At 43.6% G+C, this 26249-nt stretch overlaps 1 protein-coding gene across 13 annotated transcripts in view; it reads right to left on the bottom strand.

The window, feature by feature from the left end:
• Window positions 1-490: 490 nt before the first annotated feature.
• Window positions 491-26249, bottom strand: part of LOC141772654 (serine/threonine-protein kinase WNK2) — a 48907-nt gene continuing 23148 nt past the window's right edge. Inside the window, exons 8-31 of one of the 13 annotated variants that reach the window (XM_074643889.1) lie at window positions 24437-24713; window positions 24233-24348; window positions 22978-23889; window positions 21388-22413; window positions 21229-21267; window positions 20595-20744; window positions 19531-19956; window positions 18860-19171; window positions 18600-18643; window positions 17378-17537; window positions 17167-17283; window positions 15857-16027; window positions 15552-15594; window positions 15177-15275; window positions 13944-14743; window positions 13458-13515; window positions 13286-13359; window positions 12442-13109; window positions 10529-10755; window positions 10109-10333; window positions 8373-8471; window positions 4672-4716; window positions 3851-4152; window positions 491-3196 (exon numbers count right to left, since the gene is read on the bottom strand). In XM_074643889.1, coding sequence (XP_074499990.1) covers window positions 2852-3196; window positions 3851-4152; window positions 4672-4716; window positions 8373-8471; window positions 10109-10333; window positions 10529-10755; window positions 12442-13109; window positions 13286-13359; window positions 13458-13515; window positions 13944-14743; window positions 15177-15275; window positions 15552-15594; window positions 15857-16027; window positions 17167-17283; window positions 17378-17537; window positions 18600-18643; window positions 18860-19171; window positions 19531-19956; window positions 20595-20744; window positions 21229-21267; window positions 21388-22413; window positions 22978-23889; window positions 24233-24348; window positions 24437-24713 — 6735 coding nt within the window. In that variant the 3' untranslated portion in view covers window positions 491-2851. Of the gene's footprint in view, window positions 3197-3850; window positions 4153-4671; window positions 4717-8372; window positions 8472-10108; window positions 10334-10528; window positions 10756-12441; window positions 13110-13285; window positions 13370-13457; window positions 13516-13943; window positions 14744-15176; window positions 15276-15551; window positions 15595-15856; window positions 16028-17166; window positions 17284-17377; window positions 17538-18599; window positions 18644-18859; window positions 19172-19530; window positions 19957-20594; window positions 20745-21228; window positions 21268-21387; window positions 22414-22977; window positions 23890-24232; window positions 24349-24436; window positions 24714-26249 lie in introns of all 13 variants that reach the window. The other 12 variants (XM_074643887.1, XM_074643888.1, XM_074643886.1 and 9 more) reach the window with 12 other exon arrangements.

The following is a 26249-nucleotide window of genomic DNA, read 5'->3' as shown; positions in this document are numbered from 1 at the left end:
CCGATCAAACTAGGCAGCACTGATCAAATATGAATAAATATTTTGTAACTGTAAAGCCTATTTCTCACTTCAAATGTTTTCAGAAACATCTTGTAGTGTACTGTTTAGCTGTAAAATGATAAAGTTTGTGACCCGGCCGCCATGTTGAGATCAGTTGAGGAAATACCAAGCACCTCCTGGCAGCCGGACGACAGCCAATAGGAACGCTCTCTCTGAAATGACCTGTGATTGACCAAAGTCTCCCGTCGCGGGCTAGATTTTTTAAAGCATGAAAACAGAGAGATGAGGAGGTGCAGGAGTCTAGTTTTCTCTCAGAACACTTGAATTACAATATGCTGAAAGGTCATTATAGAATTTTTGCCCAATGGTGCCAAAAATATTCTGCCTAATGCAGGTTTAACTCCATTCTACATAACCTTAACCTCATTGTAATATGAATATAGCCTCTGAAAATAAAAAAAAAGGCAAAAGAAACAACAATGAAACATACCATCAAGCACAAAATAATATTTATTTCTCTCTCAACATACAGTCTGTGATTAGAGTGCAGCAGGGTAGGGTGGGGTAATGCAGTGGGACAAACAGCAGGCAGAAGCAATCCCACACAGTTTGAATACAAGCCTTGAACAATCAGAGCATAATTCACCAGGGGGCAATGTTGTCCAGAGAGATGAGCAGCAGAGGAGAAAGTGTTCAGGACTGCTCCTCCTCTGTGCATCTCAGCTCCTCCGTTTGATCACTGCATCCAAATGAACATGCCAACAATAGTCATTCCTTCCTCTGCTCACCAGGAGCTGGCAGCGACGGAGGTGGAACAAAACCAGATACGAGTGACAGAGAACAGAAATCTCTTACTATTGGAAGTACTTCACCAAAGCAGAAGACTCTACATAATATCCTATAAAAGTCCAATTCAAACCAAATTGATGGCATAATATACATCAAAACAACCCCACCACCACCACCACCACCATCACCATCATCTCTAAACAGTCAAAAAAAAAAAAAAAAAATGTACAAATATAAACTACAAGAAAACTGTACAATTCACAGCTTGGCAGAATCGAGATGCTGAAACCTTTCAAATGTGTTGTGGCGATGTGAAATACCTAACCATTGTGTAGCTATATGGTTATCTTTGCTTTGTGGAACATGAAAAGTTGGCCATGCTTGTCAGTGATAAAAAAGTACAGGTGATGAAACCCACTATGTACAGTGTAGGAACCTCTTAAACATAGGTTGGAGACTATATGTTGCGCAAATCTCCCGCATCAAGCATCATTTGAATTTTGCGATATATATAGTACTGAAAGAAAAAAAAGGCGGTCATCCAAAGCAACCAGGGAAATAAACATCAAAATTTCAACAAGGCAATAACACTGCTTTGTGAGCATCTCATTTGATAATTTGAGGAGTTTTTCTTTATTTAAGTACCATCTTATGTGAATATAATGCTTAACTGTACAGTGGAATCACCTCAGACGATAGCAGCATCAAAAAAATAAATAAAAAAAATCAAGCTTTAAACATCAAATAATTTAAAAAACATCAGACTTGACAGGTGATTGCACAAAACATTTCACATAAAGTGTATGCTGAGTAGTAGGATAGCCAAGTTGAAAGAGCATTTAGCAGTAGTGACTTGATTGTGTGGTGGTTTGTAATGTTTATACTTTGCCCGGTAACTTCTGTCTGTTGCTTGGTGATTTGTAACTTTGTTCAACTTTTTTTCAGCTTGCTCCTGTTGCACACATCAGAGATAAGGCTTGTGGCAAGGCCACGATCAAAGCTTTGTGGAGGGGTTAAATTGCACTTTTAAGCCTCGAGCCTTCACATATTAATTGCTACATTCAGATCCGAACACTACCAGAGGCATATACTGTAGAAAGAACTATGTACAGTATATATATGGCTCTGGACACCACCTCTCCTCTGAGCACAAGGCTACAACACTGACGGCTCTTGTGCTGCCCAACGCACCAGCTGTCCTATCAAAAAGAGGCCGTGTCCGACTGAACCATTTGACCTGAAAGAGTGGATTTGGCTGCTGGCGTAACTTTTTTTTTTTTAATCCTTCCTCTCATCAGTCATACATTAACCATTTGATTCTGCAAGGCAACGGTACATCTCACCACTATGGCATTCCATCTGTCACAGGGGTGGAAAGTAAACAAGGGTTAAAACATGATTTTATTATTTTAAATAAGAGCATATACTGTGTTAATAGTGCAGTTTCTACAAGGGCATTCATATGTAAACCAAAAAACAACAAGTGTCTGTAATGCATTAAAAAAAAAAAAAAGGACTGCACTCAAGCTACTGTCAAATAAAATAACTTGGATGCAGACATGCTTTGTTTCACAGAAGAAAATAATCTATAAATCAATGTTCAAGGCACTACATTCCTTCAGATATCTTCATCATAAATACTGTCCTGTTACTGTATCTCAAACCACTGGTATTTGGATTCCAATGTAGTGTTTAAAGTGTACGTAACACAGAGGAAGGCAAAAAAATCCATGTGAAAACTGCAGTAACAGAGAATAAAGTGAAATGCGTTCTTCGTGACTGCAGACAAATTCTCTTGTATGGCTGAGTTTAGTCAAAACCGAAGCCAAAAAGCATTAGGTATTCAGACATACATACTAACACACTGTATAGCACACACACATACCCGCGCGCACACACACACACACATTAACTACAGATATAGGTGTTGTATAAAGAATATCAACACTGGCGTCATGTTATTTACAAGATCACATTATGTACATGTGTGGCTCTGGTGAACCAGAGCGGAGTGGAGTTGGACTATCGTGCCCAGACACACTAACAAATATTAGTTAGCAGATTAGGTAGTCCTCGTGGTTTTCGGACCGTTCTCGGGGTCGTGCATGACCAGAGGATAGGCTTGGATCCCTGGGTTTGCCATCGTGGCATAGGGCATCATTCTTGCAGCACCGAGCAGGCCTACAGGACCCGCGGACCCTACAGGACTAGGCATGCCAGGCCACTGCTGGGGGAAAAGAGGACCAGGAACCATCCCTCCATAGGAGCCCGATGGTAAAAGGTACCCAGGAGGGAGCATTGCTGAGGCGTTGGGAGCTAAGGTTGAGGGCATACCGGGGCCTAGGGCAGCAGTCAGGGGACAGGAAAGTGGCAGCTGGAACTTGTGGGTACCAACATGGCATTTCATCTGAAACAGAAGGGAGTTGTTGTACAAAGTTGTGCATAGACCGCCTCAAATGTCACAGATCAAAGTACAACTAATCCTCATACTTGCCAACCCTTCCGATTTTCCCCGGGAGACTCCCGTTTTTCATTGCCCTCTCTCGGTTTTCCTCCCGGGGTCACAATTTTCCGGTATTTCTCCCGATTTATGACACATTTTCACACCTTTTTTTTCCTTTTCCTTATCTCAACCTGTTTCTGGCACTGTACAAGGTGTATAAGCCCTACTGTTTCCACCTGGACGACAATACAGCTACACCAAATCATTCCAAGTCGTTTCCCAATGGAAGAGATGCTCGCGACACAGCGTGCAGCAACCAAAGTTGGGCTTTGCTCGACGCAGTGAAAAGCCGTCGTGGCGCTTGAAGTGTTTCAGAGCTCAGTGGTGCCGTTGTGTCTGAAAGGGCCTTCAGTGAGTAAAAGACGGAGAGTACTAAGAGAAAGAAATACTCAAGCAGGGCAAAAAATGAATGAATGAAAACTGATGAATATTAGCCTAATTTCAGGGGGACCCCCAAACCCCCCACTTTGGTTTTCAAATCCTCCCTATTTTTGTGGTCTCAAGGTTGGCAAGTATGCTGATCCTTTATCGTCTATCCCTGATCTCCGTTTCGGATACCTCATGCGTAGCTGCTCCCATGGGCGGCGCTCTGCCCTCCAGGTCCTGCTGGCGCCTCTGCTGTTTGATCTGGTTGAGGGAGGGGCGTAGCTGATTGGCCGCCGCAACAGTCTCCTTCGTCCAGTCGTCCACCAGTTTGTGGAGATCGTCGGTGAACGTGCCTCTCTTGTTGTTGCTGTTGTTGGTCTGGACCTGAGCGAGCCGTGAGATTGGCTGGGGAGACGGCGAGGGCGTGGCTGTGGTGAGTGACGGCTGTGTCTGAGCGGAGGCTGTTTGAGCTGTGGCGGTGTTGAGAGAAGACCCTGAAAAGACACAAAAAGTTTTAAAAATCTGTCCAGTTAAAAAAGAAAAACTGACAGTCAAATCAATTGGCTGCTGTATGGCGCAATTTAAGGCACTTTTGACAATGAGCCTGTATTATCTCCTTCATGAAAGCCAACTTTTAAGAAAAATCCTCATGATTTTGTTGAGGCCAGAGTAAATGTGTATACAACGTATTTACTGTGAAATATTTTGCCAACATAGCAGCCAAAGGATTGCAACATGAGTGACTTTCATGAGTTATTATAGACAAATGAAATGTCTGATATGCAAGCAGTGACAAAATTCAGCAATCAAGACATCGACACCGCCATGCAAAACGACAACCAACGTAAATTAATGCAACAGTCTGTAGAGTACCCACATTTTCAACAATAACTGCAACAAAGTGCCGAAACAAAAAAAAAGAAAATAAAGTGCACACACAAACATAAGGAGGACTAAAATAGTGAGGACAGAGTAAGAGAGACAGAGAGTAAGAAAGTAAATGAGATAGTTACTACTACTGCGCTCTTTGCCTAGACATAGTCGTTTCAGAGTGGACCCTATAAAAAGGTAAAACAGCACAAGACAGAAACAGTTAGGCCAGGACACACTGCACACCACACGTAATGTGGACAAGCTGCTTCAAAAGCACATTCAGCTATCAAAACAATTGGGGAAAGAGAAGGAGGGAAAAGGAGGACAAAGGGGGTTTAAAAGTGAGGAGGACTGGAAGGAAGAGCCTAGGTGTACTCTATAAAATGGGAAATCTATTAGAAAGTGAACCTGACACGAAAGAGACAAGCACACCTAGCCTTGGTTTGGTTTGGTTTGTGATGGGTTGTAAATAGTTCCTGCACTGATTTATAGCAACACTGTCATGATGAAGACCATCATATTTCATGCTGCCTTCGAAATGAACTTACTGAAAACAACTGAAATGTTTTCTTTAGTTTTTAACAATGTTGTGTTGGATACAGATCTGGTAAAAGGCAGTCACTATCATGTTAATTGCCTTTACAAATAAAGTAAAATAATCAGGGCTGTCAATCGATTAAGATATTTAATCGCAATTAATTGCATGATTTTTATCTGTTCAAAATGTATCTTAAAGGGAGATTTGTCAAGTATTTATACTCTTATTAACATGGGAGTGGGCAAATATGTTTGCTTTATGCAAATGTATGTATATAGTTATTATTGGAAATCAATTAACAACACAATGACAGATATTGTCCAGAAACCCTCACAGGTACTGCATTTAGCATAAAAATATGATCAAATCATAACATGGCAAACTGCAGCCCAACAGGCAACAACAGCTGTCAGTGTGTCAGTGTGCTGACTTGACTATGACTTGCACCAAGTTTAGCATAATTTAGGTTCCTTCGCAACAAGCTAGTATGAACTAGTTGATGCAAGTGGATTCCTTAGGTTTTTTAGGTTCATGTGATATCAGTATCTTCACTAGCTTTAAAACTGAGCCTGCTACAACCTAAAAATCGCAAGTTGCGTTAATGCGTTAAAGAAATTAGTGGCGTTAAAACAAATTTGCGTTAACGCGTTATTAACTTAACTTAACTTTGACAGCCCTAAAAATAATTTATTTAATTGTAAGATTTAGTATAAAGGATTGGTCCGTTAGTTGGTAGGGAGGAGACCGCAACAAGGTAATAGTGTTTTCTAAGAAAGGAAGACTGGAGCCTGGATTAAAAAGAGATCCCTTTGTCGATGTGAGAATGCCTGTGAAACAAAAAATGTGAAACCAAAATAAAAATAAAACGTCAAACTGAAAAGAGCACACAGATACTAGCTGGAACTCATCAGAGTCAGCACTGGTCGGAAACATGCAGGTAACTCAGGAGAGGTGGAAGGAGATAAAAGAAGTAATATTGATGATACAGCCCTTCATATGGCGGAGCAAGTCTCCATCAGTGCCCTGCCTGGCGCCTGCACCATGCACGTCTTCTCCGTCCAAACATGAGGGACAGAGAGCTGTCCTCTACCACAGCAAAGGGCCCTGCCTATCAGGGGAGGGCTGGGAGGGGGGTTCTCTGTGTTAGTATACAGAGGAGTGCTGACTTGGGCAAAGTGCCTGGACTTGGGGAGATGTTATACAATAAAAATTAACAGTGGATGGAAACACACGAAAAATAAATAGGGTGTAATAAAGGCTTTCTCTCTCACACATGTACACAGACACACTGGTACAAACAGGCACACTGTCTAGTTTTAGATCTGACCTCAGGCCCATGTTTGGAGAGAACGAGCCCCAGTGCGCTGTGGGGGCTGTTTTTTTTAAAGCCAGAAGCACTGCACAAAGCATTTGTATGAGGGGGAGGGGGCATTATAGATTCTACCCACATGTGAATGAATGGTTATGAATGGAACTGTGAACTGTGAACTGTGGATGATTGCCAGAGTACAGAGAAATACCTATAACAACCAGGTTGCAGCCTGGGCTGTGGCGAGGCCACACACACAGAACTAAAAGAGGCACGCACACCCTGGAAATGTTTCCTTTTCAATATTCATGCCAAGAAACTGAATGGAGTCCAGACTCTTTGGGGTCATTCTGAATTCACAGAGCCAGTTACTTTTTGTTCTACTTCAGTCTTTCTGACCACCAGAGACAGTGTCGCTGCTACAGGATTACACAAAGGCTATATTTACACAGTATAAGTGCACAAATGTACGACAAAGCACATGTTAGCTACTACAACTATCTGAAGGTCTACCCAGCAATGCAGACCAGGACGTGGTTTCAACATAACATACCAAACAAAGAAATCAGAGACTATAGCGAAACCCATCTAAATCTAAATGCCTGCACAAGGCGCAACAGGTCTGAAGTCATTCCGCAACTTTTCTGTAAAGAAAAGAGATCTAAAATGGTTCATTGAAATAGAAGATATATAGCTGTCACTATCAATTTTCAAAATCGACATCCAAATGCAAGCCACTTGAATTGGAGTTCAATTTGCAACTCAGTTAAACATGTGTAGATTACTGTCTGCCAGTGTCTTTCTTGATACTACCACCGGAGGCACCAAAGTCAGAAAACTTTCAATTCTACATAGTGGATTTAAAAGGTGCTAAATATGATATTCAGATTAATAATATAGCATCAAACAACTATTTGCTATGTAAAGATTGAGAGGAATAATGTCTACCTGAACAGAGAATGAAGTCACTCTCCCTCTGTGTGTGTGTGTGTGTTGTAATCAGAGCTTCTCTGTGCTTTGTTGACATCCTCGGGCTGGCCATGCATGCTTTTAGTGCATTTTCGTGCATGTGAGCGTGCTCCACTGGCTAGCTCATGGCCGCTGCTCTGCTCAGCTCTCATACGGCAGTTACAGCTGATAAGTGTGGTACCCACTTCAGGTTCCCCCCCAGGTAAACACTGTTACCTCTGTCAGCACTTCGCCGTTGTTTGCACTTTTAGCACTGTTAGCTACAAGTCGCCTGCTCACCATCGCCATGTTGAGAGGCAAGAGAAATGTTCCCAATCCTGTATTTAGCGCCTTTAATCAAATTCCCATAATGGCGATAATTGACTACATCGGAGGAGCAGGATGAATTCATCGCCCCAGGGTTTTAAATAAAAGCTGATGCAGAACTTCAAGCACCAAGAGGGCACAGATTATATTAATGGAAGTCATAGCTTAAGCATGAGCTTTTACCAGGAACCTGACTGGGAACCAAAAGCACCAAGTGTCACAAACACAATTCTGCACCAATTACAACATCTAACAGCTGTAACAGGTGAAGGGATGTTCAGCCAAGTCATAAGCTAAAACACAGAAATGTGACCTGCTACATTGATTACTTGAAGATGAAAAGGAAACATTTCCTGGCTGCACAAGCCTTTGATTCTGGTGTGCCTATGTTAGCTAGAGTCATTTGACTTTGTAGACATACGTGTCAACATCACGTGTGCATGTGATGGAGATCCTTTGGTGGTCAGAAGAAAAATATCATACAGCTTTGAGGACGTTGAAGGAGGGGGTTGGGGGAGGAGGGAGGGAGTTGTAGGAATAGAAAATGGGTGATGTACAGTGTGTCAGGTGAGGAGGCCTGTGAGGAGATTGATATAGAAGATCCACTATATTACAGATATATAAATAAATAAATAAATTGGTTGATAGAAGAGAGAGGCAAGTTAAACAAAGAGAAGATGGAAATGAGTGAGGGGAAATAGAAAAGAACAAATACAAACAGATGGACAGAGACACAGGTCCACTGAGGAATCTAGTGCGTGGTTTGCTACTAGATTTATAGGTGACTCTCTCTGACGTTTGGTGGTAAACCGTCCAGCCTGTAAAAATGAATATAAGAGGGAAGAAGAGAAGAAACAAGAGAGACACTTTGTAAAAGTGTACAGAGACTGGGATGAGAAACCCCCACCATCAAAAGCACCAGCAAAGGATACTAAGAAGGAGAGCACGCTATGCAGGATCCCACTATTATTATCATCATCATCATCATCTGGTGATTCATGAGAATTTTCTGCCAATAATTACATCTGATAATAGAGTGTTATTAGGGGAGCTGGGAAACTATCCAGTCAGGCTAGTGTGGTTGCATCTTTGGGGTTTTACCCTGATATTATTTGTTTGTGAATTCATTTATTATTGCTTATTTTAATGGGGTAATATAAAAGTGTTTACAGCTTGTAGTAATTTGCACCTGTCCCCAAATGTGCTTTTGTCACAGCATAAATAAGAAAAGAACACTACAATTTAAGAATGAATGTAGTAAAAATGTCTACAGTTTAAAAAAGTTTAATTATACATTGTATCAAAATGATCAAATAATAATATGTATAAAAAAATTAAGTAAATTAAAAACAAAATCATTTTGAACCACATTTGAAAGCCATAAATCAACCAGCTACACAAAATACCCAAAGACTTTGACTGAGGCTTAGATCTGACAAAAAGATTTTAGACAGAAATCTACATTCATCAGCTGCACAATCTTTATCTTATATTGAATTAAATCTAAACATTTCAAACTTAAAAAACATGGAAAAGTGCTACAGCTTAAAGCACAAAACTAGTGTCTTGCGGAAGAATTTATACGCTACAGTGACATTTTACAAAGAGGGATCCTGTGGTCACTAACTCCAAAATATTGTTAGCAAAATACATAGAGAGCCATATTTTATTATCTGCAGTTGTAAGCAGGTGTTATTGACTGTTAGAATGAACCGACCTTTTAGCTTTAAAATGTATCCGTCTCTATTTTTGTTCAACTGTCTAACTTGCATTAGACTAAAACGTGGCTTGGTTAATAATTTGGTTATATAATGGCTGCTGAAAAATTATGAGTCATATGTATTAAGTCAAACGTATTATTATTATTATTATTATACATTATAGTAGATTAACTGTGAATCATTTTTCCGTTATTTTATTTTAATACCTGTGTATCTGACTATTAACTCACTGCTCTTTGCTAGATTCATTTCTCCCAATGCTACATAAAAAAACTATGACTTGAATTTACAAAGTGAACTTTACCACTTAAATTTTTGGCTATAGTGCCAACCTCCAACCAATTATTGGTTATCGTTATAGCTTCAGAAACTCCTTATTGATGCATACTGATTACATGAGACACAGATGGTATATACCAGGACACAATGCACATATTGATGTATAGCGCATAAGTGCCATTTCTCATTTTCTCAATCTGACAGATGCTAGTCATCTCATTAGTAAATTTACAAATATTTATGTTTATCATATGGCTAAAATTGTATATATGTGTAATTGGTCCTACACACAGTACGAGGTGTGTTTGTGTCTGTAAGCCTTCGAGATGATGTCCATGGACAGTATGGACAACATTAACACTGTTAAGCATTTACCTTAGCCCTAGTGGCTGTTTTGTATATAGCATGTCCCGTCCACACACACATCAGCATGCACATGAACCTATAATGTGTACCTTGGCCAGGGCCAGCTTGGTTGGCCGTTCCATCTCCGTGTAGCCCAGCGTAGATGTTGTCTGAGGAGAAAGAGCCCTTTAAGGAACAGGGTTGCTGGGTGTGGACCTGCTCTGGGGCGGCACTGGGCTGAGTGCTGGAGCTAGAGCTGCCACTGGAGTGAGCAGAGCCGTCCGACAGAACTGAACTTTTAGCCGGGGAGCTGGATGAGCTGGCAGCACTATCACCTTGGTGAAAAAAAGAAGAAGAAAAGAGTGATTCACAGAGTGAATCACTCTGTGAATCACACACTCCTACGGTTTTCTGAACCTGACGCCATTCCTGTGTTTTTCCACTTGTGTGCTTTCAGACTGAAAATGCTCTCCTATGCACACAATCACATAAACCACTTATCACCACCACCATCATCCAAACCCACACACCTTTCCTCTCTGTGGAGGTGTTAAGATTGTTTTTGAGCTGCTGCACCATCGGGTTGAGCAGTTTTCCAGCCTTCAGCTTGTGTTTGCTGGCCCTGCGCCTGCGGCCACTTGGGGGTGCAGCGTGAAGTAGGCCGACATTGGTAGGCAGTGTTTTGCCCAGCCCCGTGTACAGATGCTCAATCTCATTCCTCTGGAACGCCTGCAGCTCAGAGATCTCCTTCATGTGTCTAGTGAGAAGGTACAGGGAGAGAACAGACGGAAATTAACTGGCTGCTAGTCAATTTCTGCGTCTTTTTTTTTTTTTTTTTCAAGCATTGCCTCAGTAATGTTTTCTCCATGTAGTCCACTAAAGCCTCTATCATTAGAGCGTGCAGTCATAATACCTGCGTCAAGAGATCCTCTCCTGATGAGCCAAGTCATTTAAAAACATCTCCATGTCTTTCAGAAACAAGTCGTGTCGACTCGACTGACAAACCTCAACTTCATCTGATCATTTTGTGGGATTCTACATGATCATTAATGTCACTGAAAATACTATGAGAAGGCAATAACTGAAGCTTTTAACGAGCTCTGTGCACAGGAAAAGAAAGTATTGTGATGTTCAAGCTAAATCTGTTATTTGTGCATTTAGTTTACCAGTATTATGATTAGACTAATATCAAACATTTGCATCTGGCAGCCAAACATAGCAGTCAAAGCAATGAGTCACATACTGCATTTGGATGAATCATCTTATCAAAGTCAAATAATCCTCATTGCACCTGTACCTGCACCACACTTACGGTTGCCAGAAACGAGTGCCATCATTTTAGCATGGCCGGTCTGCTTGCTGATAATTGGCTGTTTTAGCAAGTTACTGACACCTTTTTCATTCCATTACAAACCATTACTTTCTAATTTCTCTACTACTCGCAGCCTTAAGTCATGGTTTAGTAATTTCGAGTCGGGGGACACAATGCTACAAAATGTTTCCTAAAATATACAACATCACAGACTTGTTCTGTTAACAAGCTTGTGAAGAGTGAATGCTTGAAGTTCATGTTACAACTGCAACCTAATTTTTTTTTTTTAACATGACTGAGTTAATGTATCTCTCCAGATCGGTGTCTTTCAATGAGATGGGAACGCACACTTGTTTTTAATCACTTGGAAATACGATATCTCTACTTAATAACCAATTATAATGGGGGCACATAGGCCTCCTTTGCCAAAGATGTCATGACTACCAGGCAGTCATGACCATTAACCATGATTACATCCATCGTCGACATCTATTGTCAGTTAACATAATGATGTTTTCTGCAAAATGCATAGACTGTATATAAGAACTGGATGTAGTCCCCCTGATTGATATGTTGACGGCCGTTTTGAAGCCTCGAATTCGGCGTTATGGCCGTCGCAATCTTGTTTTTTTGCAACCAGAAGTGACATGAGAGGGTTTAAGTTCTGAGACGGAAACACGGAAAACACCCAGACCGGACAACGCCGAGGTAGCAACATTCCAATCACAAGGTAGCCACGTCCTAAAACATACCCTGCTTTATGGTCCATTTGACTCTAAATGGGACCATAATTTACCAAATGAACATCATGCTGTATTGAGACTTGAAACTATCAATTGAGACCATAAATCACGTGAGAAGTAGGGTCATTTTCTCATAGACTTCTATACAATCAGACTTCCTTTTGCAACCAGAGGAGTGGCCCCCTGCTGGCTGTTAGAATGAATGCAAGTTTAAGGCACTTCCGCATTGGCTTCACTTCTCAGACATGGAGGTAGAGCACTGGCCAAATGCCACAATCATAAATTAAATCATACACAGACTTCTGATGGCATACCTACACATACATACAGAATATGCAACACATTTGCTCAGCTGTGGGTGAATGCATTTGTGTGTAGGTTACTTTACTTTTCTCTCAGCTTCTGCAGTTCTTTCCTCATATCTGCATCCTCAAACTCAGAGTCATTGTCACTGCTGATGTAGGATGAGAGGGCATGTCCTGCAGCAGGCGAGGGAGCGTGACCGTTCATTGCCACGGGCTGTCGGCTCGGTGAATCGGAGCTCTGCTCACTTTTGCTCCGACCAGAGCGCCGCAGGAAGGCCACTGCCCTCTTCATGAGGTCGCTTCCACTGTGCTCCGACAGGGCATGAGCTGGGGGAGCGGGGTGGGCTGGAGGAAGGGCTACGCTGCTGCTGTCCTCATCTGCTGAGTCAGAGTAGAGGTGAGAGGTGTGGTAATGCCAGCTGTGATGGGTTGGCGTGTCGATCGTCTGGGCCCGGGGGATATGACGTGGGGTGAGATCGGGGCTGGAAGTGGGGGTGGCATGGTAGAAGTTAGGTGGGGCAGAGTAACGGTTACTACTGGGGGGTTTGGATGTTCCTGCAGTCGCATGATCAGCTACAGCTGTCACAGAAGATCTGCCCACAGCCACACAGTCATTCTCTTTCCTGCCTAGGCCCTGGCTCAGGCTGTAAGACCCTCCGGAACCACTAGAGGGTGCTGGGGAGCTGCAGGTGCTGCAGCTCGTCTTGCTTTTCTCTAAACGATAAATGACATCCGGTGGAGTGGGGATGATCTGGAAGGAACAGAAACCCATGTTCATAACAAAATTATGGTCCATAAACATCATTAACTAATGCAATGTTTAACCAACAAACGGGATCCAGGACAAACAATGGCATAAGTCATGATCGGTAATACAATTTAATTTAACAGATGTGCCATTTAAGGGTTTTGAGAGTGGATTCTTACTTGAAAACGGCTTTTGGAGCTGTATGAACTGGAGTTGGCGGTCACATCGCTTTTGTTCAAACCCCTGTTAGTGGCTGAAGGACCAGGAAGAGGGTTTTTCAAAACAATGACAATGATTCTCAAACCGGCATGCAGTAATAATACGATATGGACATAAATAAATGTTACCCACCTGCCACTGCAGAGTCACTTAGTGCACCCACACTATCTGTGCGCTCAGGAATCTGAGGCTAACAGAGAGAAAGAGAAGGGTGTGTGAGGGGGAGGTTGGAATCATTTGAATAGTGGCAAGTAAATCGCTACCTGCGCTAGATGAGTGTGGTGAAACTAGCCATTATCCTCTCCTGACCTCAGTTTTGTCTGAATGAGTCAGACCCTGATCTGTTTTTGGCAGAATGCATGCACACAATGAAACACACACACAAAATGAAGCTGCCAGAGAGAGAGATCACATTGAATTATGGTGCTGACAGCAGTAATTGTGTTATCCTTCCCTCTTTCTAAACACAGTATTAGTCTTGCTCTTTACAGCCAATAGTCAAATCAATGACACGGTGCGGAGAAATGATTCAATGATGCTGCCATTAACTTAGCTCCTAACCAAAGTCTGAATGCTCAGATTACTCTCTCACTCACACACACAGACAGTGTATTTTACCAGTGGCTCCCCTTTCTTCTTTGTAAGTGCTCCCTCGGTGTTCTGGCCGTCTGAGACTGGAGGTGAGCTGACTCCCTCTGTGCTGGAGGCCTGGGGGTCAGATGCAGTGCTGGAGGGCTGGGAGGGAGCGTGCTCCTGGTACAACAGGTTTCTCAGCTTCTCATCCAAAGTCTTGATTGTGCGGTCTACAAACTCCACCCTGCGTGGTCCCTCGCTGTCTGACTCGCCTGGACCCCCGCTCACTGGCTGCTGTTGGCTTGACTGGGAGTTCTGGGAGGTCTGATGTGCTGGACTCTGCGGCTGGGAGGTGACGGTCCCGGGCTGCATGGGCGTGGCGTAGGGTTGCTGCAGGACCACAGACTGATGGGATGCCAGCTGAGGGGGTAGGTCTCCAGCAGGACTGGCCTTCTGGTTGTGCTGATTAGTTTGAGAAGAGGTCAAACTACTAGCCGCTCCGTTATCAACAGCATTCACATCCAGAGAGACAGGTGGCACAATAGCGCAGCATGGAATATCCGTTACCATAGAGACAGCAGAGATGCAAGGCTCTTCCACAGGAAGGGAGTTGTGATGGCTGGTCCCAGCAGCAGCGAGGGCATGTTTAGTTACACAGGGCTGAGACTGCTGGATCCGGGTTTTGTCAACATTTTGGTCTTGAGGTTGCACTGAGGTCTGAGCTGCGGGGGGCACAGGGGAGGAGGAGGAGGACAGGCTTTGGGAGGATAAAGATGCGACGGCGGTAGTCACTACAGGCGTGTTGCTGTTGGGCCTGACTGATGAGGAGGCAGACGTTTCAGATTCTGGAGACATAAAAAGATGACGTTAATTAGGAGTAGAACAGATTGGGAGTTAAACAGCCAAGGCCGTGAAGAAGAGAAGCTGGGTCCTGTGGGTGCCAGGATGTTACATCACTGCTTGTCTTCCCCCATCAGGCTCTGTCAGCTGGAGTATAAATCCCACCCATTTCTGCCTAGAACCACTGCAGAAGCACTCTTATATAACTGACCCCTACAGATGAACCACACAGAAGCACACTCTGATGCATGCACAGCGTCTTCACTATCAACAGCAGCAAGTAAGACGATTCAGTTTACTTCTATAGAAAATATACTCCTGGCAGAGAAAACTGCTGCTCACGATGCTTATGTTAAAGAATTTCATTTAGTAAGTAGTGCATCTTAAGACACAAAAGAAGCATTAATGATACGCTGTATTTCTGAGCGTGCAGCATACCCAGGGCTGCAGAGGTGTGCGATGTAGTCTTCTCTTTGTCTAACACAGGCGTCTCAGCCACAGGGCAGATGATAAACCAACGCTTGCCAGTGTGGAGGACTGTCAAGGACAGAGAGAAAGAAAAACTCAGAAATGCACATCTACTATAAAACCAACTCAGCAGAAGAGCTAAAAAGGTATTGACTGACCACTTTGAAAGCAAAATAAAAAAAAGTGAGAATACAAACAGATTTCAATGTCATTCATAAAATCATCCTCATAACAGGCTTCTTAAGAATGCAGATGTACAGGGAGGCAGTTGAGATAACTAGAACTGAAACATGTGAGTGGATTTTGTTTGAGGGAATATAAGTTCCAGGTGGCTCAAAGTCTTACCATTTTGCTGGTACACTAGCTGTGGTGTGCTGGGTGCGGAAGCCTAAAGAAAACGAAGGATTACTACACAGATTTGATGCATGTGTATCACTTTAATAGGCATTTAAAAGGTTTCCTGTGCCAGATAAAGAGCTGAACCTCAGAAGCAAATTCAGTTAGATCAAAATGTCACATCAGCAAGAGTGGTATTTTTGGCAGCGTGCACGCAAAGTCATCTTGAGAGTGCTGTCAGGATGATGTATCCGAGGCACTCGTAGACAGATTGTGCCATCGCAACTATTAACTGTCAACAGTTCCCTTCTCACCTCCGTTCCCAGAGCGCCAGCGCCTTCGCTCTGTTTGGGACTGCCTCCCTGGTCGGAGTTCCTTTCACCCTCGGTGTCCTCGCTCAGCATGTCCTCAGCCTTGTCCACGATGTCCTTCAGCTGCTCAATGAACACCTCTTTTTCTAAAGGCAGAATGAAATCGTTCTCCACCTGAGGGGCACGATGAAGAAAAAGGCAACACAACATTAAAAGGTTTTTAGCTTACCAAGAAATGGAGTTAATGAACAAAATGATTGAAATTTCCAGACACATTCTCCATTCAATTTTATATCCAAGAAAATCCATGGACTACTTTTGCATAATTTGTTAAGTTTATTAAGTATTTATGTCTCCAAGCAGTTCACATCATAAAAGTTAATTAAATGACTCGCTTTAATAAGCTTCACAAGTAGGCGTTTGCCTTGGACCACCTATATTATACATGATAAGTTTGTGGAGCAGATATGCCATCAATATTCATCTATCTATAAATATGAGCCCATTATGAATTGATTGGGATTGGAGGAGAGAAACGTAGTAAAAGAGAGAGAGAGAGAGACAGACAAATGTTTTTGCTGCATTGCAGCTCAGAACAGCAACACGGAGAGTTTTAGAGTTCTGAGCCATAAGAAAGCATCTCAGGCAGCTGACAGCCATAGACTATATATGTGTGGACGTAGTCACCGTGACGTCACCCATTGGTTTGTGGACTGCCGTTTTGAAGCCTCGAGTTTGGCGTTTTGGCCGTCGGCATCTAGTTTTTTTTGTAACCAGAAGTGACACGAGAGGGTGGAGTTAAGGACAGCCGAACGCCGAATAAGACATTTTTAGGCAACCGAAAGGTTATAATTAACTTTAATGAACTCAAAACACACTGTGGAAGGGTTAAAGTTGTAAGACGAAAGCGTAAACAACTCCCAGATCGGACAACGCTGTGGTAGCGACCTGTCAATCACAAGGTAGCCACGCCCTAAAGCATCCCCTGCTTTATCGTCTATTTGACTCTAAATGAGACCATAATTCACTAAATGAACATCATGCTGTATTGAAGAAGACTTGAAACTAGCGATTGAGACCATAAACTCATGTTTACAATGTTTACTGAGGTAATAAATCAAGTGAGAAGTAAGGTCATTTTCTCATAGACTTCTATACAATCAGACTTCTTTTTGCAACCAGAGGAGTCGCCCCCTGCTGGCTGTTAGAAAGAATGCAAGTTTAAGGCACTTCAGCATTGGCTTCACTGATCACAGCATGTTACAAAAACCTTTGCATCAATTAAAGTGGCAGTGACTTTGTCTCCTACATACCATGTATGTAGCAATCTCCTCCGGTGCATCTCCATCCAGGTCAAACTTGAAAGTGACCATTTTGTGGTTATGAGTTTCCAACTGACACTCGACCATCTTATCGCCAGTGTTGCACACCTGCAACAAGAGCAGACACAATAAATACATTGTCTACTACGAACATTGTCTTAAAGAAACGTCTTCCTTGTCGGAATATATTTTGGTTACCCACATTGAGCATGTTGAGCTTTGGCCTGCTAATCTTCTCTTGCCGTGAACGAGTGCGTGTGGACCTGCGGTGGTGTTTGCGGACTTTCCCTTCGCCTTTACCTCCATGTGTCCCCTCGTAACCGTCACTCATCTCCTTCCCTGACGTGGCATCAGAGTTGACGCTGGTTTTGGTGAGGAGAGGCAAGTACATCAGTTTAAGTATTAATATGTATAAGCCTTATTCATGAATACCTGAATACTGAGCACACAGCTCCACATTTAGGTGGTTTCAAGATCACAACGTGCCCATTCCAACATGTTCACAACTGTTGCTCAAATACAGATAGTGGATTGACAAAAGGAGAGATAGTAAATAAGGTGCGTGATAAATAGAAAGGAATTATCTCAGTGTGTCACACAACCTGCTGAAAATCTTCTAATTCTTCGCCTCGATATGGAGCTTAGTGAAAAGGTTTTGTAAAGTTTATTGCTGCTCTGGATCTCCTGCAGGATTTGGCAAACGTCTGATATGTCAACCATGGGTGACACTAAACTCAACATGAACTTAAAGGGGATATACAGTAGATTTGTGGGGGATTAACTGTCTGCTATTCATTATGAAGATAATTTCTGAAATTAAAAGGAGTTTTAGCTGCTGCTGGACACCGATACGAAAGATTGATAGATGCCATAAGAGTGTTGATCAGTGTTCACTCTGGTTTTACAGAAATTTTTGTATAGCTGGAGAGCTGTCCGTTGATCAACGTACCTCCAGACAAAGTTGGCATAGACAGCTGTCATCTAGCGCCACATTACACAACATATAATACAGTACATATGTTGAGGATTGGTGGAACGCCCTCAATGTTTTCTAAAGGCAAACAATGTTGATAATGTTTTAAGCTTTCACTTTTTGTTTGAGACAAAAGAGGGATGTAGTCAACCAATGCAAGTTTCTGCTAGGCATCCTTTTCAACGTGGCACTTATTGGTGTGGCTACTGTAACAATGTAAACAACAGAGCTCTTTAAGTCTGAAGTAAGAGAGGTTGGGAAACTGTTTAAAACCAAATGCATTATAACAACATTCAGGTCACTGCTTATCAGGCATACTGCTGCTCTAGGGATTAATGTCCATTTGACAGCCCTTGAGAGCTGTGACTCACATCCAATATGCATTTCTTACATTTCTTAGAATCTCTGACTTGTCACCTGCAAACATGGCTGAGGGGAAAGAAGCTAGTACCTGTCATAGCTCTGTCCTCCAGTGTGTTTCTCTGCAGCTTGATCCTACAGACAAAACAAATACAGTACCAGAGAGAAGGAATAAAAAAAGTAACATTTATCGGGTATTTCATTTTAGATTACATTTCTGACTGTGACTTGAGAGGAAGTACAGTGATACACGTGGGTGCACTTGTTTGTTTGCAAAGCAAGGTGGGCAGAGGAAGAGATACAAAATGAGAACTAAAAAATGTAGAAGTGAGTTACAGTATGTGTCCATACCTCTGTGTTGGTCTCTGTTGGACCCTGACCTGCAGCTCCGGTGAGACTACTGAGCTGTTTCTGCTGAGTCAGACTGGAGCTGGCAGACCCAGATGAAACTCTCTGAGAGTCAGAGGGCTGCAGTACAGGAATCTGGCTCTGAACCTGACTCTGGGCCTGCAGGGCCAGCTGGCACGGGTTCTTGTTGTCCAGCTGGGCAGCAGCAGCAGGGTCTGACCCATTCTGCAGAGGTGAGGAGAAGACTGCAGGCTGGACTGGATGAGCAGAGGGAACAAGCTCAGGATGGCTGGCCTGGGCATGTTGGGGAACCTGCTGGAAAAGACAAACAAGATAACACATTCTTATCATACATAAATATGTTATCTTGGAAGAATCCTTTGAAAACATTTTGAGATATTCAAATATTTGTGTCGTTTCTTGATAAGAATTCCTCAAATATTCGACAGGATTTTCATCTATGAAGTGCAGTATGTATAACAACATGTGTCAGCAAAAAAATATAAGCCATTTTTCATCTGTATTATTTATCAATCTGACTTTAACAAATAAACAACATCACAGTGACCCTAACAGTTTTTGCAAACAAAAAAAAAACAACCTGATAGAGATTATCACAATCAAAGGTTCCAGTTCACACCCTCTTGGTAAACATCTGCAGCCATCATAATTACCTGTATCAGAGGCTGAGTGCTGCCGTTTGTGGGAGGGTGTGTGTTCTGGCACGGGGCAGTGTGTGTGTGTATGGGGTGGGTGGTTGGTGCTGATATAAACGCAGGTTGTGAATGAGAAGCCTCAGATCTAACATTTAGAACAGCGTTGGGCTGGTGCAGTGGGGACGTGGGTGCCACCGTACCCAGCAAGGTTGAGGGGGACGGTACGAGAGACACCGGTACAGGTGAAACTAACGCATTTTCAATGTGCAGAGGAGAAAGGGGGGAGACAGAGGGGGTCACAGGAAGAGTCTGTCCAGGAGAAAGGAACATGTGATTAAGATGAGAGGAGGTTGGAGGGTGAGGGGCGGTGCAGGAGTGGGGGTAGGAGGATTCACAGTCAGTCATAGCTGTCATCACCTGGATTGTGGGATACTGTGAAGGAAACTGAAGGGAATAGAAAAAAAGGAAGAAACAAGAGGAAATCAAATAATCTAGAAAACTAAGATCAAACATAGGAGGATGATGCATCATGATAACTTGCATCTATACATCTATATTGTTATTGGTTTGTATAAGCCAAAATAGAAAAAACTGCTGAGGCATACAATAACTCAGACACAAGGGCATACTATGCACTACATACCCAATATGTGTACTATCGTTCAACATACTTGTGTGAATAAACAGTAGTATGTATCTTTTCCGACGCATAGAGCAGTAATTTACGGAGACACGTAACCATGGTAACCCGTACCAACCTCATGTGACCAAACGATGATTTGAGATTCTGAACTAATTTTAAAAATGCATTACGCCCAGCAAAGTGAAATCTTTTATTTATACTTAAATTGAAGCGTTATTGACGTTTGTTATGAACGTTGTCATCAGTACCATATTGCCATGTGGGATATTTATGTTTATATTATGGTTTCATACTAATGTTTCGGACACACTAAAAAAATCTCACATACTGTTTTAGCTACTAAATAGCATGTTGGTATGAAATTTCTGACGCAACCAAGGAAAATGAACGGGTATTATCCGGGTAAGATATTTGTGAAAGCTGCGAGAACAGATAATACCTGGGATGAATGTGTTGGCGGTAGAGAGTTTGAAATCTGCAGAGGTTGGAGATGTTGGTGGGCAGTAGCCGGAGCCATTGACTGTTGAGGGGCTGGCGCACTTGAAGCTGACTGGCTGAGATTAAGCCCAGCAGGACCAGCAGGAATATTCTACAGAAAGAACAAACAGAGGAGGAAGAAAAGAGGGAGGAAGTTCAATAATGGCAGAGATTCCAGTTTCATCTCTCAGTTTGGAAATCTGCATTTCCTGCTATTGACCCAGATCAGAATAGCTCACATTTTCCATCCTGTCCCTAAGCCTGGAATCAGTCTGAATCAGCTGCACATACTAGAGCGCTGCGTACCACAGAGCAAGCCTGGGGAGGGCAGGCGGATGCAGCGGCTAAAACCACAGTTATTGTTTTCATTACTGTTTCCAGCTCTCTGTTGGCTGTTGCCTGCTGTTGAGCTGTTCATTTTTTCATTCACCTACTGTCCACCAACACAGCTGCACCAAATCAAAACCAGGCACCATAATATGAGTGGCTCCCAACAGCATTGCCATAAATAATAATGTTTACTTGTTTAAGTGCATTATTTTCTGTCCCTCTCAGAGTCCCAGTGACAAATTGTGTTGAGACAAAAGGCACTCTACCTGGTTCAGGAAAGCAGCGGCGCAAAAATAGGGTTGATACTGATGGAAAATGAAAACAGGGTGAGGTCAGAGGAGGGAAAACGAACATAAAATTCAAAACGGGGTCACTATGCATGCCACCTTGCAACAATATACTGTATAGTGATTATCAACACTCACCTGTTGTGCTCCGTAGGTCTGTGGAACACCAGAAGACTGCGCAGACAGGTACTGGCTCTGAGCTGGGGCAGTCTGTTGCTGCAGGGCAGCATGTGCATAGCTCTGAGAGGCAGCATCAGGTAGACCAGCAGCAGGGTAACTCTGGTGTGTGGCTGCAACCTGCAAAACTGGGGGCGCTGTCGGATGAAGTTGAGAAGCTGGGGTCTGAACCTGTTGGACTGTAGGCTGGGATACATCCTGGCTCTGAGAAAGGTGGGTGGGCTGTTGTGCCATTTGTTGGTGTATGGTATGCATAGTCTCTTGGTTATGAGGCTGAATATAAGCCTGCCCAGCATGTTGTGCTAGTTGTACATTGCACTGAGTATTTAGTTGGTGCTCTTGCTGAACGGGTATCTGTTGGCTGTAAAGTGCTGGTGTGGAAGAGCTCTGACCAGCCTGCTGACTTGGCAGTTTGACTGCGGCTTGGATGTGTTGCAGTGCACTGGGAGCTTGTGTAGGATGACACGGGGCCATGGCTGCCATAGTTGGGGCTACAGATGCAAGAGGATAGCTTTGTGCTGGCTGCTGTGCTGTCAGGGTGTTTGCTGCTGCAGCAGTCTGTTGCTGAACTGGAGTAGGATATCCTGATGCAGAGTGAGGCTGTTGTTGAGCTGGGGCCACGCAGTTCTGACACGTTTGTTGGACGTTCAAAGGAAAAGTCAAAGAGTTTGCTGCTGTTGCCGGCTGCTGTTGGTGGCCGGGTGCTTGGTAGCTCTGTGCAACATGTTGTGGCACAGCTGATGCTGAAACATTTGCTGCAACTTGTTGTGCACTCAGAGGTGTGTAGCTCACAGCACTGACTGTATGCTGGATGTTGACTGAACATAGACTAGCTGGAGCTGGTGTTGCAGCACTGTGTTGGCCAGCATATGGAGCAGCAGGGTAACTGTGTCCAGGCTGGATGTACTGCTGTGGTGTGTGCACTGCTGTGTTGGAAGAAGGCAGGCCCTGTATAGATGGTTGATTCTGGTGACCTGCTGAACTGGTCTAAAGAAACAAAGGAGAGAAAATTCAAATTAGACCCTCTTGGGAGTGAATTTTACCGGTCAAGGATAAAATCCCACAAAAGCTAATAAGTGTGCCAATGACATTACCGGATGCAAGTATAATGAGAGGATGACGGACAAAAAATAAATGAATGAGACATCTGTTTCAACAATGAGCAGGCGGTGACAGGTGTGTGCTAAAATAAGAGAGAAATAGTAGGAGAGACCAAGAGGAGGGAGATCAGACAGACGCCCCATCTCCTCCAAGACAGCTGTAGCATTGGTCCAGTAAAGCAGAAAGGAAAAAATGTTAAAATCTAGGTCAGTTCAAGAAGGGATTGGTTAAAGTTAAATCAGCAGGGAAATGTGGTCATTGTCCTCCGACAGGAGCAAGTGTACGATTGTTAAGAGGACAGTCGGCTCTGTAGGCCTATGCAGGCAGCAAGACTCAAGATCAGCTCCATGCAGAATAATGCTGTACCTCCTACAGGCTGGGAGCAATCAGTTAAGCAGGTGTTGGCCCCATATGGGAAACCAAAGCGACTTGTCTGCTAATGTGACCTACCACTCCCACAGCCCCGGTCACTTGCTGCTCTCTGGCACAGAGACTATCCTCGCAGTCCTGGAGGGATTCTTGGTCCCCAACCAAACCGCGACTCAGGAGATGACTCTTCAGGCTGCCGTCTCCGTCACTGCGGGCAGGCCTGTGGGCGGCTGAGGGGTGCAGCAAGGAGGCTTGGGTGGGCGTTGTGTGACAAGGCGCTGCTTTGCGGCTGATTATATTGAACAGGGACTGCTGCAGCAGTGAGAAATCGGCAAAATCGCTCAAACCTTTCAGCCGTCCATAACCAGGGGTGGTCATTGTTCCACCGGAGGACGGGTTTTGTCTAAAGTCATATGGACAATGGTGTGTTGGCATGGCAACAGAAGGACGGCGGTAGCCTCCTTCTCGTGACCTTAGAAGAAGCAAAGCGAGGCAGGCCTGGCACACGTGGCCTCTATTCATTGCAAAATGGTGGTTATGATGAGAAGTTAGACTACTGAGGTCAGAGTGTCTGCGTCCACTCGGCACGGGCAGGGTGAAGTTTTCACTGGAGGCCTCTGATGACGGTCTGATAATGGTGTCACTAAAGCGGCGGTACTCAGAAGGTGAAGAGACGGGGAAGACCTGCAGTACTGGCTGAGCACTCTGGGAGGGGAATCCATCCTTAGCCTCGGAGTGAAGCTCAGGGGGGCTGACCTCCAACTGGTTCTCTGGCACGTGGGGGGTGGGACTGATTGATCTCTGCGACTGAATGAGGGCATGGAGTTGAGCAATGTGGTTTGCACTGCTAGTGTCAATAACGGGGGCACTTCCTCTCCGGGTTGCAGCTCCTAAACGAGTCCTGAGCTCTGGGCTCCGTGTTGACCCCCATACTTCAACCTTTTCACAGGAGTGAGGTCGATCTGTTAGGAAAGGGCTACTGCTGCTCTGGCACTGATCGAGGAGCAACCCAGAAGCAAAACATATGTTACTCAAAATGAACAAATCATAACCAAAAAACTATATGATGAGATGAGGACAAACAAACTTGCTTGCAACAACACATGAATGTATGAGAAAGACATATGTATGTAATGTGCATGACTGTGTTAATGAAGACTGATCTGCAAATGTAAAGAAATGTGTTGACTGTGCAGATTAACATTGTTTTTTTGGATACAGCGCCTGGATTCAGCCCCAAGGCCATTTGAGCAATGACTGCTTTCAAAGAGTGTGGGTATTTTAATAAATCCGAATGCATATTGTCCACCTGGGTGTGTATGCTCCTGATACAGACCTGCTGTGTTGCCATAGTAATAGGCTCCAGCAGGGACTGGTAGAGGACACTCTGCTGGCTGCTGTGGGAGTCTGAGTACACAGTGGAGCCCATGCCACTATCAAGCGTGCCGTCTGCTGCAGAGACACATAAATCATGCACTCATAAAAAAAGTCAAAGATTAATCTCATGTGTTTCTGAGTGGAGGAGAGCAGAGTCTCTTACACGTCACTGAGGTGACACTGGCTGGCAGGTTACGCATCCTGTTGTGCTGGTCTGCCTCTGCCTCTTCTGGTTCCAGCAAAGGCTGTCCTACATGTGCAACCCCAGCAGAGACGCCCTGAGATGGTGTCATCTGGACCCTGTGACCCCCTTCGCCTTGATCCACTGGAACTGCAGCAGACACGGTTCTCTCCCTCCTCCATTTGATCAGTGCCACGCGGTCCCTGATCGACTTTCCCACGGTCTTAGCATCACTCTCGTGGAAGAAGCCAGACTCCACCTGACAAAGAAAAGGGAAGAGCATGACTTCCAGGATATTTTTAGCATGGAGCATGTGAGAGAAGAGAGAGCATATTGTGTGACGGAGGGAGGGAGAGAGAGAGGGCAAGAAAAGGAAGGAATAGAAAATCTATTTCAAGGGGATCAGAGCGGTGGGGAACTATTCCCTTTGTCAGCAGCTTGGTTCATTGTTCACAACTGTCTGGACTGTTACATCTGCAAATAACACATATGAAGACACAATGCATAGTGTTGACAAGCAAAAAAAAAGGGGAGAAGACAACATAAATCCTTGTATAAATTGGCTACAGAGCTTTAGCTCCTTCCGTAATTACGATGACACAATTCAGCAGTACAAAACAATAGCTGACGCATAAAAATACAAGACAAGCAGTTATGTTGTGCATATCAAAACGAATGCTATTTAAATAAACCATGTTCATTCATCTAATGTTCAGCATAAAGTACAGTATGCATGGTATAAAATAGGATTTATAGTGGTAAACACACAGTAATTAGGCATCATAAGCACACAAGCCAGAATGAATGACCAAAAAAAAGGGAGATCCTGGCCCATCAATGGAGACAAATCATATCTCTGTTGCCTGTCTGTGGGGAAATGACTCATTACAGTGGATGAGGAGTGAGCTGACATGGAGGCATGCTGGCCATACCATCTCCTTGTTGGTCCACATGTCTGCTCTCATGCTCAAGGCGATTGTTACAGAGAGGCCTTACATTTTTTTTCCCCCAGCTTGACAGCCTGGTCAAGGCCAAAACAACACAGATACATGGAGGGACAGAGTGCAGACAAGAAAGAGGGGACGGGATGTGTGGGAGAGAGAGAGAGAGCAATGAACAACGAAAAGGAAGACTATTGTTTAAAAACCAAGAGGCAGATAAAGAGAAGGCCAGGAAAGCAGCTTCTCACTCACTGTCTCAGTGTCTCACTGTCATGGACCAGTTGCCAGAGTATTAAACAAAATACTCCTCTTCGTTAATAATCTGAGGGAGAGTAATCAATATACAACTGACACACCTCGATCCTTTACTCACACATGATGTACACTGTAGACTTCTTTGTGCAATATCTGATAACTCATTGCAGATGCTCCTCAGTCCTGAGGCAATAGATGGGCCTAATATAAATCAGTTTCCAAGCAAGTTTGTCTGAGGCCACTTTGAATATCTCGCCAAGAGGACAAAAAATTATCTTCTGTTTAACTAAAGACTTGGTCTCTCTAGTATTTCTGATGTACCCATTTCAGATTTTTCCCACCAAAATGTGTTTAAGGCTGTTAAAGAACAAAGCCTGGCAATGGCTACGTTTCTATTTTCAATCTGAAGTCAAGCTGTGTTAACTCAATCTCTCTTAATCCCAAACCCCAATAAATGATTTCATGGTGCTGCAGAATGTTAGAGGTTTGATATAAAGGCTTGAGGTTGGTAAAATCATGGCTCCAACAGAAGAGAAATCTTTTTCTGGTCTGGGATTTTATTGCAGGGCCTGTGGGTGCCTTATCTGATGGTGTTCACT

Source organism: Sebastes fasciatus, chromosome 8 (assembly GCF_043250625.1).
Source record: "Sebastes fasciatus isolate fSebFas1 chromosome 8, fSebFas1.pri, whole genome shotgun sequence".
Classification (NCBI taxonomy): domain Eukaryota; kingdom Metazoa; phylum Chordata; class Actinopteri; order Perciformes; family Sebastidae; genus Sebastes; species Sebastes fasciatus.
The sequence above is the reverse complement of the archived record's forward strand: the minus strand, read 5'-3'. Positions and strand labels throughout refer to the sequence as shown.